Source organism: Chiloscyllium punctatum, chromosome 9 (assembly GCF_047496795.1).
Source record: "Chiloscyllium punctatum isolate Juve2018m chromosome 9, sChiPun1.3, whole genome shotgun sequence".
NCBI classification, from domain to species: domain Eukaryota; kingdom Metazoa; phylum Chordata; class Chondrichthyes; order Orectolobiformes; family Hemiscylliidae; genus Chiloscyllium; species Chiloscyllium punctatum.
Genome location: NC_092747.1, coordinates 56,323,860 through 56,339,800, shown reverse-complemented (window position 1 = coordinate 56,339,800; position 15,941 = coordinate 56,323,860). Strand labels below are relative to the sequence as shown.

The window sequence follows — 15,941 nt, the reverse complement described above, 5'->3', positions numbered from 1 at the left end:
ATTTTGTTTTATTTTCAACATGTATTTGCTTGCAGAAAATTTCATTTACTTTTTTTGACTCTCATTCATAAAATATGATATTTAACAATAAGGTGACAAATACGTCATATAAAAATAGACTAGGCGAAGGCATTGTCTAAATATATTCTATTTAATATTCAACAATAAGTCAGACTTTCCATTAAATGAATATTCCCTGGCAAGTCTAATTCTGTAGATCTATGATAATTTGTATTGAAATGGTATAAAAGACTCCACCACCATCTTCAGGATAAGTACTGACCTAACATTTTAGTGACGATGGGTATACTTGGAGATTCCATTGCTGCTCACAGCATGCATTGGCTGCAGTTTCACAACAACACCAATAATATCTTGCAAATTCGGAGCACATTAAATTAGAACAATCAGGTTTTATATTATTAAAAATACCTATTTTTAAAACAATTATTGAGAACAGTTCTCCGTTGAATCTTTTGAGTGATCAGAAATGTCAGTGACACTGAGGGCACAGCAAACAAAACTCAAGTATTAGATTTGTGATGTGTTTTTATCTTTACCAACGCACCCTTACCCCACATTGATACTGAGATGTGAAATCAGGGCATTTGCTTTATGCTGTTCAAATCCATCCAAAAATAATGTGTTTGGGATATTAAGGGGAGGTTTAGCTGATGGAAAATTAGTGTCTGTTTCCCAATTTCCCAAAATTTTCTCCCAGCTTATGTTATTGTTTAAAATCCCTACAGTGTGGAAGCAGGCCCTTTGGCCCAACAAGTCCAAACCGACCCTCCGAAGAGTAACCCACCCAGACCCATTCCCCTGCTGCTCTACATTTTATTCCTAATGCACCTATCTTACACAGCCCTGAACACTATGGGCAATTTAGCATGGCCAATTTACCTAACCTGCACATCATTGGATTCTGGGAGGAAACTGGAGCACCCGGAGGAAACCCACACAGACACAGGTGCAAACTCCACACAGATTGTTGCCTGAAGGTGGAATCAAACTCAGTGCTAAACACTGAGCGCCGCCGTGCCATTATGAAACAGGCATATCCCCTATTGTGTTTTTTGCAAATTATTTTAGTAGTAACTGGTTCGAATCAGATAAAATAAAGTAATTGAAGTCCAAACTGTCGTATTAACCTTTTACCTGCAGAAAATGTAAAATTGTTGCTGATGATTTTGTTCCTCACTAGGTGTCTGGGCACATAACATTATGCTTAAAAGACTCTCTAAAATGAAATGCTAAGAAATCCATGTATCTGCATTTTCCAGTATGAGAACATACTCCACCTGTCTCAGGACAATTCCCATGGCTCTTCAATTCAGGTTGGCAAGTACTGATGCTTAAGGGCACTTAATTCTATAAAGGGCTATAGTTTAACTAACTAATAGCTCTGTGGGTATACCCACACCCTGTGAACCACAGCAATTCAAGAAGATGGTTCACCACTGTCTTCTCAAAAGGAATTAGACACTGGCAGTAACAATTGTTTTTGGAAAAATCTAAAACCATGTTTGACCAAGACCACCTAATTCATTGGGATGAAGGCTTTTGAGGATTTCAGGATTAAGAGAATTCTCAGTAAAGGTAACAGGTTTACCTTTCCAGCTCCGATCAATGAGTCAGATTAACTGTTCATTTTCCAATCAGACCTTCTGACCCAAACAAAAGACAGAGTTCTGGTCTTCCATTATCAGGCACATTCTCTTGAGCTCAACATCGGGTAGACTTTTTTTTTCCCAATAATGCTGTTTCCGAGTATTAAGGAGACAGATCATATTTCTCCTCTTGTTATTTTATTCTCATTGTTAAATCACAGAATTCTGGAACTCTCAACCATATTTGCATGAATTAATATGGAAAGAAATATCCATTCATGAGATCTGAAATGTGTTTGGTTCAAACTTCAGTATAGTTTTTAATCAGTGACAAGAGTTAAATTGATTGGGCCACCTTTTTTCGTGTGCTTGGGATACTGTAATTATTTTTATCTTTGAACTATAGTAAACACCACTTTTTTTTTAATTGCATGACTAATGTATAACAATCCCACTGTAGCTTTTACAAGCAAAGTTTAGTTGCTCTGTTGTAATAACTAGAAAAGTTAATGTAGCTTGAACAAGGTTCCTAATTGTCCCTGTCTCTGTCATATTTGTCTACTTGAATGGTCCTAAATACCACAGCGATTAATTAGTGCAGAACAGGTATTACAAGATGTTATCATCCTTCCCAGACTGTCTGGGTGAATGGAGGGAAGGCAATAGATTGTTACAATGTTTCATCCATGCACTTCCTGTAAGACAGTTTAACCAGAAGATTTAATGTGTCAAAGTTAACTGCGTTCAGCAGCAGATTTTCACATTCTAATTAAAGATTAAGAACATAGTACATTACAGTGTGATTTGTCATACATGGCTTGTTAAATAGGAAACCTACCGGGATTCCACAACATTTTATAAACATTATTGAGGCTTTTAATGTGGAATAGGGAACAATTACAAGAACACGCTGTTGACAGCATTATCATAATTTACATACATTTTTCCTTTATTGAAAATCCTACATAGTTCCCGATACCAATTTATTCTTATTCTTTAGCAGTTATAAAATATTCAAAATGCTTTTAAATATGAGCATATCTTAAATAATGCAATTCTTGAATCCTTTCCCTCCCTGAAAATGGAATGCAGTGATGCAAAAAATTGTGTAGTATTTTTCTTTATGTTAACAGGAATAGGAAATGATAATGGAGGTTGGCTGTTGCTGTTATTCATGTGGGAAAAGTCACCAAATTAAAATAATAGGAGAAATATATTTTCTCCTGAAAACATATTATTGCATGGTGAATGTATTTTAACTTGTTTTTTATTTCCCGAAGTGTACTGAAAAAAAACCCTAAAGATAAATTCCTGCTGCATTGCAGAACCTTGATATATTTGAGTTTTAAATTTGTCCTGTGGCTTCCAAAACCAAAGAGAGTTTACACTGCATTTTAGTTTTTAAAAGAAATTCCTTAGGAAATCAGCAGATTGCAATTCTAGTGATATTCGCCACTTAAATTCCAGGGTCAGAAGTAGGGTGATTTATTTGCATGAAGTCACGCAGCATCATTATGGATCCCCCCTCAAAGCTCACCCATCAAATGCAATTAGTAAGCCTGCCTCATGACAGTATATAGATGGGTTACCGCATGCAAGCCCCCATCCAGTTCCCACTTACCTCATGAGCCGAATGCAGAAGTGTTGCCTATTAAAAATCACTGACTTCTCTTTGGGGGAGGGCGAGGGGAGCCATTTTTTGTGCCTGGATCTTCTCCAATTCCCGCAACCATCCCCACTCACTCACAGACCTTACTTTTGTCCATCTGGAGACCACTATATTTCAGCATTCTGATGTTTAATACTTTTAAATATTAAACTCTGGAATGAGCCAGAAGAAGTTAATGGCTGGTACAATTACAACATTTAAAAGGCATCTGGATAGTAATGGAACAGGAAGGCTTTAGAGGAACATGGACCAAATGCTGGCAAATTGGAAGGGTTTAGAGTTGATATGGGCCAAATGTTGGCAAATGGGACTAGATTGATTTGAGGTTATCAGATTGACATGGACAAATTGGACTAAATGGTCTGTTTCCATACTGTACATTTCTATGACTCCAGGTCCTTTGGGAAACTGGGAGAACTGTTGGGTGAGGCAATATTGACTTTGTAAGAGACAGTCAGGGGATCATTCTATCGCAAGATGAACTGATATAAATGGCTCCCTAATTTTTATCCTGCAGTTTCAATGTCCCACTTAAAGTTGAGGGTGAGAATTCAGCAATTTTGTGGCAACTCATGTACTTTAGCAATGATGTTGGAATAAGTGTATGTAAATTCTCTGTCTATTCATGCATTCAGTAAAGGTAATATAATACAAAACAACTCAGGTTTTACATTTCATAAATGATCTGTTACATTGCCTCTGTTCTTAAACTGGTTTGGTGCCGTGATATGCTACATGCTGATATATTTAAATGTTACTGCAATTCAGCAGAATAAACACCCAATATTTCCTCATTGTGAGTCTGTCTACATATGAACAAAATGTACTGTCAATAGCATTAACCCCTCTGTTGTTTTGAACATTGTATTGAACCAGGATTAAGTGCTGTACCGTTATCCTAGCAGTGTCAGGCTGGGGAATGCCCTGTGATTGATCTTTTTCTGACTGAAAGATCATCACTAAAGAAACCAGCCTGATGAGATCTGTTATTTTAGTTTTAGTGTTAGGGATACAAACCTGTTTTATCTCCTTAACATTGCTGAGCTAACTCACTGTTGTGAAATGTACTAATGTCAGTATACCCTACAGAGAACTCTGATAATGTATCTTAGCAAATGACCTGAAAATATAAAGGCCTTATTTTATAGAAGATCACTTGAAGCATGACACTCTGGAAATATGCTCCACGGTTGTAAAATATTAGATGAATATTGGCTGTAGTTGTGATAATTGTAGAACTAAATTTTCCCAGAAATCAGCTAAGTGTCGATATTGGTGAGTTTTATTGAGAGTTTCTTTGCACGGGACCTAGTGAGTTTTCTCTCACTATCTTACCAAGCCCATTACCTATACATGACATTCCTATGGTGCCCTATTCACCTTCTCTCATTTGTCATAGGCAGAGGTACTTACCACTGCCAGAGAGGGAACAGCCTAGCAGTATTATCGCTGGACTGTTACTCCAGACATTGTTCTGGGGACCTGGATTTGAACCCCGTCACGGCAGATGATGACATTTGAATTAAATAAAAATCTGGAATTAAGAGTCTAATGATGCCCATGAAACTATTGTTGATTATTGGGGAAAACAATGGTTCACTAATGGCCTTTAGGGAAGGAAACTGCCATCCTTACTTGGTCTGGCCTATATGTGGCTCCAGACCCACAGCAATGTGGATGACTCTTAATTGCCCTCTGGGATGGGTAATAAATGCTGGCTTGGCTGGTGATGTCTCAATCGTATGAATAAATTTTAACAAATGATTACAGTTAATAAATTATCACGGCACCCAAGCACTAATCGACTGGAACTGGATTTCCATGAAGAACTCTCTGACCTGAAATGCTGTGTTTTGTTATGGTGAAGTTGATGTTCCTCCTGCTCAATGTCTCAATTTTCTCCTCAGAAAACTGTTGCCCGTCTGTCACCTCTTCTGAGTCCATGTCATCCCCTTTTTCCCTGCTCCAGTTGTGCAGAGCACAGCATGCTGGAATTATGCCATACCCTCTGTCCAAAGTGTACTGCAAGGCTATCCCCAGACCAATCTAAGCATCAGAACCTCATCTTCAGGAAGCCTAATGCATGCTCCACTGTGGCCATGGTTGAAGAATTGACATCAATGTATATACACCATGCCTCCATCAGGGAATCAGACAACTGAGTCATAGTTGCAAAGGGTAGCTCTTGTTTCCCAGTAATCATCCATGTTTGGCATCTGATTCCTGAAACCAAGCAGGAGCATGTAAGTTCTCAAGAAAGGCATCATGGTAGCTTCCAGGCTACTGGCTGAGACTTTTAAATGTGGAATTGATATTCACAAGTGACTTGTGCATTGATGGGATGGACTGCTTTTCTGTTGCAGAAGTCAGCCATGTTGTCATATAGCACCCTCCACATGTACAGTCTATAGTTCCCAGCCCATAGGAGAAGCCAGCTGTTATCAGCAAAGCCTACTGCCCGGACTGCAGAACTAACCTTGTCACTGGGAAACAAGAGGATGTGATCTGACACAAATTGCATCTGTAACTGCCTGAATACATTTGAGAATTGAGAAACCCCATACAAATCCCCAGTGAAGTAAGGGAAGCGACCAGTTGCATAAAGCATTAGCGCAGCTGCCACTTTGACTGTAATGACCACCCTCACCACTCTCCCTGTCAGATCCCATGCTCCACCGGAACATGCTCGGTCTGTCCCAGCACTGTGCCTCTCTCATTTGGAGGAAGTCGTCTCAAGGACAAACGACTTTGGGCCTGCTGTGCATCCTGAGGGAACCTAGAGCTGCAACTTTGTCATGTGGAAGCTGTTCACCACAGGAATCAGTTCTGGGACCTCTTTTGTTTGTCATCCACCTGCAATATCCCATGTCCTCCATTGTGCTGTTGCCCTCCTTTTATATATTGACATTCACCATTTCACTATTCTTCTCTCCTCTGCATCCCAGCATGCTGCCTCCAATCCCCAGAATTGTCTTCCTCACCACATCTGTTGCCCCTGATAATGCCCCCCCCCCCTTGATGTTCATTGACCTATCCGCAGGGATGATTGTGCCTGCCCCCTGACCAACTTGGACAGACAGTCCCAAATGAGACTAGCCCTGACTGATCTCTGCAGCTCCCTAACTAACTTCTTTGACTATTTGCAATGGGCCTGTACGACTAACCATAGAACACTCCTGCGCTGTTGTGAAGCACATCTCCTGATCATGACTTTCAGGTGGCTGTGTCCAAGTCCCTTGACAAAGATTGAACAATGCTCTGATGTTCTCCACTGGGACCCGCTGCCTCATGACAGTCTCACTTGAGAATGACTCTCCTTGACATTGAGACAGAGACATTTGGTTAAAGCACATGCATTGTGTTTGCCACGTTACTTTTGCTGGGACACAGTGTAGGTGTGACATTGACATAGCACTGTGCCATACAACAACATGTCCACCCCTTGACATAGTTGTCAGCAGTGATCAGTCAAGTTGCCTGGCTTTGTGTCTGTGTTAAAAGGTACATCAATACAGAAGCCTTTATGATCTGGCTAAAGAGGCAAAGTATAAACAGGCAAGGCAAAGATACTGTGAGTATTTAAATAGATACAAAGTGAGTGAGTGAGTGTCAAGAGAGCACGTGTGATCCATGAGCTAGTTACCTGTCCCTGAATGCACAATGAGCTGGTAACAATATTGCAGTGAATGGTGCCAGTGTGCTCCAAAGTGCATTGTAGAACTGTATTGCAAGTGAATCGGAGATATACAATGAAGGTGTGCTGAGGCTGAAATGTATCTGACGCCAACATTCATTATTGAGATTTGTGTGCAGTCACTGCCCATGAAAAATGGTCTGGGATGCTGAGGTCTGGTGTTCAAGATGGAGGTCCAAATGTGACAGTGGCTAGCTGGAGTCATCAGGTAACTGCTCTGACTTTCATGGAGGGAAATGTTTCAATCTGGCAGGTGAGAGAATGGAAACTTCACATTATTGAGGTGAGATTAGAAGTTTATATAATCGTGAGGGACATTGATAGGGTGAATAGCTAAAATATTTTCCCCAGGGTAGGGGAAAACTAGAGGGCATAAGTTTAAGGTGAGAGGGGAAAGATTTCAAAGGGAACAGAGGGGCAACTTTTTCACATAGAGGATGAGGTATGTATAGAATGAGCTGCCAGAGGAATTTGTAGAAGCGAGTACAATTACAACATTTAAAAGACACTTAGACAGGTTTTTGGATAGGAGAGGTTGAGAGGGATAGTGTCTAATTCAGTTTGGAAAATCTGTTCGGCATGGACTAGTTGGACTGAAGGTTCTGTTTCTGCGCTGTATAATTCTAAGACTCGAGAATAAGATGTTCCACTCACTGCTAATTAGTGCGAAACTCATTTTCATCATTTAACATTTGTTTGGAAAATGGGACATATTGCCCACATCATTGAGAAATCCCTTGTTGACTATCACATGCAATTTCCCCAACTTACTCACCTATACCCATGTTCCGTTGATTCTGTTTGCACATGATCACAGCTGTAATAAATGTGTATTGGAATCTTCATTACCATAAAATCCAAGTTTCATTTTCATATTATGCAAAATAACATAAACACTGCCACATCAGGTAAAATACCCTGTTGGCGGCAAAATCATATCACTTATTATCCTAGCGCCTACTCACATATTTGATAAGAAGTCCTGGAGCTGGACTTCACATTTTCAATTCAAGTATTGTGTCAACTGACCATCATGGTACCTTGCCTAGTGTGGCATGCAATGACTTTTCTCTCACAACCTTCTACATCTGGGGTCTTCAGCACTCTTCGAATGTCACCCAGCAGGAGTTACCCTTGATAGCTACGATCTTTCAGAATTTGCATTGCTGACACTATCTGTAAAGGCCAGCTGTACAAAACCGCAGGAGCTCCAAGTCCCTGTGCTGTCCCACCGTTGTCACAGGCGACATTGAAATGAGAGCAAAGTTGGTTCCTCACCTCAGAGACAGAGCAGTAAAGAGAAGGGCTGTCTTTTTATGTGCTGAGTGTCAAATGAGGTCACACCACCAGTTCCAGTGAGCCTGAGTCCAGATAGTGTCCCTACTCAGTGCTGTGTCCTGCTTTAACAGGAATGCCCAGCAGTGCAGGAAGAAGGTACCTGCGTGCTCCACAGGGGCAAATGTCACCTCATGGAACTGTCACTCACTAATTCTGCCACTGCACATTCATCTCACCAAAGACCTGTCACTATTACATGTATATGTTTACTCAAGAGCTCTCAGCCATCTCATACTCCCCCACTACTAACCTTTCCTGTCCTCGAAGTGACCAACTCAGTCCCCAGGGCCACTTCACCCCTCCTGTTCCTGCACCATAATCTGCTCTTCCATTCATTTCCCACATATCGAATCAGTTTCTATGCCTCATTGGAGGAACAATTGGAATTAGACAGGTCCCCAACTGACTCTGATGGTAACCCTCCTCTCAACCTACTATAGTCATCCTTGATCCTACTAAAGATTGCTCGCCTTTGACTTTCAAATATAGCCACCTGCTTGAAGCACATGCATTGTGCTCGCGGTATGAGCTGTGGGAACATGCTACTGTGTGACCTTGATGTAACCCAGTGGTTTACAACGACATGTCCACCCACTTGACTGTCCAGTGCTGTCCACCATGATACACTGCCTACCTCTCCCTCTATGCTAAAATGCAAAACAAGCCACATAGATTGGTAACCTCCAAGTAAGCACAAAGCAAATGAGCACTAAGTAAGCTAACAGACAAAAAGCTGCATCCTGGTTAGGTGCATGACATCTGTGTGTGTCCTTTCAGCAAAGGAACTTAATGGAGGCATGCAAGTTGTTGGTGCCCCTGAGCTGGAAAGGGAAGTGGTAAAGGGTGGAACTAGTGCATGAGTTGGTGATGACGTGGTGAGGCCGGTGGGTTGCTGCTGTAGACTTCTGTGCGTACAGAGTCTAGGCGGATGGTGCCATGAAAGAACATGGTGGTGAAGACATTGTGATTGATGACCAGGACAATCAGTCAATTAGCTACCAAGTACCTGCTCTGAATTCCATGGCAGGAATTTGTCCCATTTACTTTCTCAGTGAGGGCTTTTGAGGATGTGAAGTAGTGTATAATTAAGGCTGGCCTGATAATGATGAGTAAACGCTTGGAAAAAAGTGGTCACCACTCAATACTGAGATTCTGAAGTCGCCATTTAAAGTTAAAGTGGAAAATTGGAAATTTTTACTCAAAGTTGAAATTCTGATTTTTCATTCTTACCACATTTTCCCAACTTTCTTGCCATTGTCCTTACACACAAAAGACTGGAAAATTGAACCATGGTAGAAAGCAGGAAAATGCAATTTGGCACGATAACATACTTTCAATTTAAGCGTATGTGCTAACTTGCTTCTCAAACAAGCAGAATAAAAACAAACGTTTGTAGAGACAGTAAATGATGACTGAAAATTGTGCCAAACAGATCAGTTTTGGAGAGTTTTTTTTCCAAAAGGTGGAAAGAGAAAAGCTGTAGTGCACGAAGGTGCTGTGGGCAGCACGGTGGCACAGTGGTTAGCACTGCTGCCTCACAGTGCCAGAGACCGGAGTCTGTGTGGAATTTGCACATTCTCCCCATGTCTGTGTGGGCTTGCTCCGGTTTCCTTCCACAGTCCAAAATGTGCAGGTTAGGTGAATTGGCCATGCTAAATTGACTGTAGTGTTAGGTGAAGGGGTAAATGTAGGGGAATGGGTCTGGGTGGGTTGCTCTTCAGAGGGTCGGTGTGGACTTGTTGGGCCGAAGGGCCTGTTTCCACGCTGTAGGTAATCTAATCTTAATAAAAATGTGTTAAAAAGAGGCAGGTAGAACTGCAACAGTCCAGAATCACTTAACTCTTGCGTTCAGAGGGATTTCGGCCTGAAGGAGATTGCACAGCTAGGGTAGAAGGGGATTAAATATTAGGGAATGGGGGAAGATTGTAATAGCAAAGAGCAATGGTGGTTATGATACCAGAAAAATCTCCATGGTCTTCCTTCAGTAGTGCCTTGAGGTCTTCTTTTAAAATCTATTTAAGGATCCAAATAAAACCTTTAAATTGATTAGATTAGACTAGATTGCCGACAGTGTGAAAACAGGCCATTCGGCCCAACAAGTCCACACTGACCCTCTGAAGAGCAACCCACCCAGACCTATTCCCCCACCCTCTATTTACCCCTGACTAATGCACCCAACACTATGGACAATTTAGCATGGCTAATTCACCTGACCCGCACATTTTGGATTGTGGAAGTAAACCCACACAGACATGGGGAGAATGTGCAAAATCCACACAGACAGTCACCTGAGGTGGGAATTGAACTCAGGTCCTTGGTGCTGTGAGGCAGCAATGCTAACCACTGAGCCACCATGCCACCCAAAAGTTCATTTTCCACCAGAAAGATCAACATCCTGATAGTGCAGCACTCCCTTAGTACTGCAATGAGGTACAATGATACCTATTGTATGAGAACATAGTGCAAATTCCCACACTGTTTGCACTTAACTTACCACTTTGGAGTAATTACTGGTCAGTTACAAATTGAAGTCTTCACTTCCTGAAAGATAGAGAAATACGAGGGACTAAGGCATTCCTTATACAATAATTTTGGCAGAGATCTGGGCGTAGATTGCTTGGCTACTTCCTTATTGTCTGGGAAGTGTTGGTCACTGAGAAGAGGGGGACTGAATAGGGACAAAAAAATACAAGCATAGATGAAAAGAACAAAACAATCCAAATAAGATCTGTTCTTTATTTATTGGCAGTTCAATTTTGGAAAAAACGCATTTCTTTTCCAAAAATGAGGAATAATGAATTGTGCACAGAATGCTTAAATTTCTTTTCTCATATCTATAGCACACAGACAATAAAATGTACTGCTTTTTAAATATGTCATTGTCATTATTATAATGAAATTAGAATAATCTGCGAAAAATATGCTCGATTTCTAATCCCAAGTGTTTCTCGTAGAAGTGTGTTTTTCAGAAATAGAAGGAACATTCCTGCTTTAACATTGGCCAATTTTTAGTGCAGTTCATACATGCTAGCAAAGAAATGAAAGACATATCAAAATACTACATGTTCAGGTTAACAGAGCACAGTATTGATTGTCTTTTTTTAATTGTCAGTGTGATTGTTTCAGAATATAGCTGATGATTCAATATATTGTTCAAAATTGTGCTATTTCAATGGAAACACACAATTCCCAGATGTACAATCAGCAGATGAATTCTCTATTACTGTATTTTCATATGCAAAGCATGTACCCACTGTATCTACCATGTCCCATCTATCCAAGCAGCTTTTATGAAACACAATCACACAGCATTGCAGTCTAAATAAAATTTCATTTGGATTTGGCCTGCTGAGAGCGACACTGCTTTGTTTTAGCAGCAGAAGCAACAAACCAGAATGGTATGTCCTGTTTTTCATGTCTCCTGGTGTGGTTTGAGGATCACAATCAAGTCGTTCATGATTTTAGGCTTTGGAATCTCATCCTCATCCCACACCGTTTCCTCTTTTCCTTTCTGTTTCATTTTTATTTAGTGTCTCTCTTTCTGCTCTCTACCTAGAGGGAAGAATTGTGATAAGTGGTTGTCTTTGCACATCATGGCTCTGAGATTATTTTGTTTATTTATTCTCTTTTCTTTTTTTTAGGTATTGACCATGATCATATAGATTTAAAGAGAAACTATGTAAGTATAACACATACTTCAGGTGTTTATCTTCAAATCTCTCTAAAGTTGCGGTTAAAATCTTAGTCACAATTCTTGTGAAAAGAGACTAACAGTCTTGTTTAACACTTAAAGAAAGCTTCTGTTTGTATACCTGCTTTCATAATCTGAGGAGGTCCCAAAGCAGTATAAAGCCAATAATGTTTTTCTGAAGTATAGTCACTGTTGTAACATGGAAAATGAGGAAGCCAATTTTGGTGAACAAATTTAAATAATACCAAGAGCTTGAAATTACTTTCAAAAACCACTGGTTACTGAAGCAACAGTCAAATTGTTTTGCAATATGTCAATGTATTATCTCATTGTCTTGAGAATCTAAGTATTATGTCTGTGCAATTTTTTGCTGTTTTGATTCATATTTCACATTCGCTGCACTGTTTATGAAATATGCAATTTGTTGAGGACATTGGATGCATGAAAAGGAGCACATATTCACTGTGTTTACAATTTAAGAATCAAACTGAGGAGGTGCTTGATCAGAAAAATATTGCATTTTGTAGCATTTTCATTGTAAAAGCTTTCTGGATTTTTTTTAAAAGCAGCACTGTATTTGTCAAATGCTCAATTTGATTTTGATGATGTAGGGGATGTTAAAATTCCATTCTGATATACTCAATGCGTTGACAAATGGATTTATATTATAACACTGCCTGCATTATCTTAGTAAATTTTTAGCAATTAATTTTATGTGGCTTAGCAGTGTTGTTAAATAGTACATAGATATTTAGCATGAAGCAAGGTACTAAAATCACCATTTATCCTTTCTAATAAATTATAAATGAATTTAGCCAAATCCTCTACAAGTTACTACTACACCTTACAGATCTGCTACACATCCAGAACCTATCTGAGAAATGGAACTATCTTCAGGTATTAGAGAATGTGCCAACTCCATTCTGAAAATCTTGACTAAATTTAAAATAGTAACTGAAATTCAGGCTGATCAATAAGAATTCATGCAGTTTGTGTTTACATATTCATTGCATCATTAAATGAAGGTTAAATGGAATTATTTTTGTAGCATTCCTACTTTATTAAATTAAAATATAGCCATCAGGCCAAATCTTCTTCTGGGCTTGGGAAAACTTAACCTGCAACCTAATACATGACACACAAGCTTTACATCCAACCTGTCACTTCACATGCCATTGTTGTCTTCTTACACAAGGGTCAGCATCGCAGTGCTCTTTGCGAGTTGCTGTGCAATGCAGGAGGAGCATGGGCGTGGATACAGATGAGTGAAAAGGCCTCTCAGTTTTCCTTCATAGTATCCCAGCTCCCAGAAAAGTGTTTAAAGAACCTCCATAACTCACCTCTTATCTCTCTCATCCCAAGCCACCACCTGGCTAGCTCATGTTCCTTAAAACTCCCACTCCACCCCTAAAATCACCCTTGCCACCTTTTTGCCCCACCATGCATTCTGCATAGTAACTCACCCACTAACCACAATGTACAGTCCTTAGAATCCATGCAATATGAATAGAAATATTTTATATTCCTTGTGGGAAAATATATTGAACCGTACACCATCTAATGAAGGCCTCCTTTTATTAATACCTGAAAGAAAATGAATACGTTCTGCCACGTGAAGATAGTTCTTGTAATATTTGCAATGCTATTAACTTGTATGACCAAATTAGAAACTGCACCCAAGGCGCTATCTCTTATTACAGCTTCAATAACGTAATCTGTTGTCAAATGGGCAGAACACCAATGTTCTAAACTCTTTAGTACATGCAACATGCAACAGGTAAATTGGCACATTCTTCCCCTGTCTTCGTGGGTTTCCTCCGGGTGCTCCAGTTTCCTCCCACAATCCAAAGATGTGCAGGTTAGGTAAATTGGCCATGCTAAATTGCCCATAGTGTTCAGAGATGTGTGGGTTAGGTACATTAGTCAGGGGTAAATGTAGAGTAATAAGGTACATGCAGCTCACTGATCCAATCATAGAATTGATGTAATAACAGAGCAGATGGTTAGGTTTCTTTTTTCCCAAGTTTCAGTCCCGGGCTTTTTTTTTTGTATTATCTAGAGCCATTTACAGAAGAACCTCGGTTATCTGGCATTCAATTATTCGAATTTCAGATTATCCAAACAAGATTGCAAGATCCTGATGCTTGGGTAAACTATGTAAATTGGCATTCAATTATCCAAACATTTGATTATCAGAATATTCAATTATCCGAACAAAATACTCCCCGCTCATGTCGTTCGAATCATCGAGGTTCCTCTGGATATGACAGTAGAAAACATGTCAGCACTGGGTGACCAGACATATACATTTTAGGAAGCTAGGTGGCATGGTGGCTCGGAGATTAGCACTGCTGCCTCACAGTGCCAGGAACTTGGGTTCGATTCCAGCCTTGGGTGACTCTCTGTGTGGAGTTTGCACATTCTTCCCCTGTCTTCGTGGGTTTCCTCCAGGTGCTCCAGTTTCCTCCCACAATCCAAAGATGTGCAGGTTAGGTAAATTGGCCATGCTAAATTGCCCATAGTGTTCAGAGATGTGTGGGTTAGGTACATTAGTCAGGGGTAAATGTAGAGTAATAAGGTAGAGGAACAAGTCTGGGTGGGTTACTCTTTGGAAGGTTGATGTGGACTTGTTGGGCCAAATGGCCTATTTTCACTTTGTAGGGATTCTATCATACTACAATGATTCATTTTCCTTAGATAATTTCTCCAATAGTAAGGCATCGTAATGCTTGTTGACAAATACAAAAAGCTGCTCAATGTCAGGGCCAAATTCCACTGAAAGACGAGATCCCTGTGATGAACTATTGCATTAAAAACACAACCATGTTATAATTCAGTGTCTAATTTTGTTGATACATCAAAATTCATGAAAAGCTTGATGTAACTAATCCCATTATTACTTTATGACCTTGGCATCAATAACAGAGAAGACAGCAGTCTAGAATGGGTGTGTGAAGAGAGGGGTCTTAAATATAGTTCTCTATGTAGTGTCTAATAATCTACAATTATGGACAGACATAAATCAACGAATTTTATGGAAGTAAGGAATTGAAGAGCCTTACTTAGAGAGCAAGCAGCCTAAGGGATACTAAATATGTACTTCAGACTGGTATCTCAATATACAGGTAGCAGTATTGGCTTAATGTGTAAAATGAAGTCTAAGTGACATTTAAAGGTGCGAAAACACTTTAAGCTTATCTTTCAGAATATTCCAGACTCCTCAGCAGGCTTTCTATTTTCCGAGCAAAGTGTGAAAGCTTAGAGTGAGCCTTCTGCACTTCCAAAATCTTGTACCACCAGACAGAAATTTTGTGCAGGAGAAACTCCAATTTTCATTCCCATTTAAATTGGGGAACCTGACCTCAATTGATGTGGATGCGCATTTGGTCACATTTGACATTCCCATACTGCAAAAGTCCCAGAGGGAATTGTTGTACTGAAAATACGGAAGAAAGTCAGATTTCTTCAAAAAAGTGTGGCCTGTTGCACCCTGAAATGCACCTCTGAACTCTGGCAGAAATTCAGTCCAAGTAGACTAATTGTAGACAGTTGAAACTAGTATTTTAAATGTTAACAATGGCAGTTGAAGAACACCACTCTTATAATCATATAATGCATAAACTGAAGCAGCTCATTTGAAATATTTTCACAGTAAATCTACTATCTGCATTTCCTGTTTCATACAGACTTGTAAGTTCTAGAACTTCAATCAGTTCTGAAAAATGTGGCTTCAGGATCAGTTTAATTTGGCTAATTTAGCTGATAATTCTAATGAGGCTAAGACTATATTGGTTGCTTATACAGAACATTTGAATACTATCAAAATTCTGAGTTCAATATTCATATTTATGCATACACATTACAGTGCTGAGCTAAAGGATCAATACATATCCACACAATAATGTTATTTATTAATCAACTAACAATATTATAATTCAT

At 39.7% G+C, this 15,941-nt stretch overlaps 1 protein-coding gene across 2 annotated transcripts in view; it reads left to right on the top strand.

Annotated features, from left to right (window-relative positions):
- LOC140481424 (PC3-like endoprotease variant B) overlaps positions 1-15,941 on the top strand; it is an 865,619-nt gene that overhangs the window by 488,194 nt on the left and 361,484 nt on the right. For both annotated transcript variants that reach the window (XM_072577588.1, XM_072577587.1), the window contains exon 7: positions 11,953-11,990. In XM_072577588.1, coding sequence (XP_072433689.1) covers positions 11,953-11,990 — 38 coding nt within the window. The remainder of the gene's footprint in view (positions 1-11,952; positions 11,991-15,941) is intronic.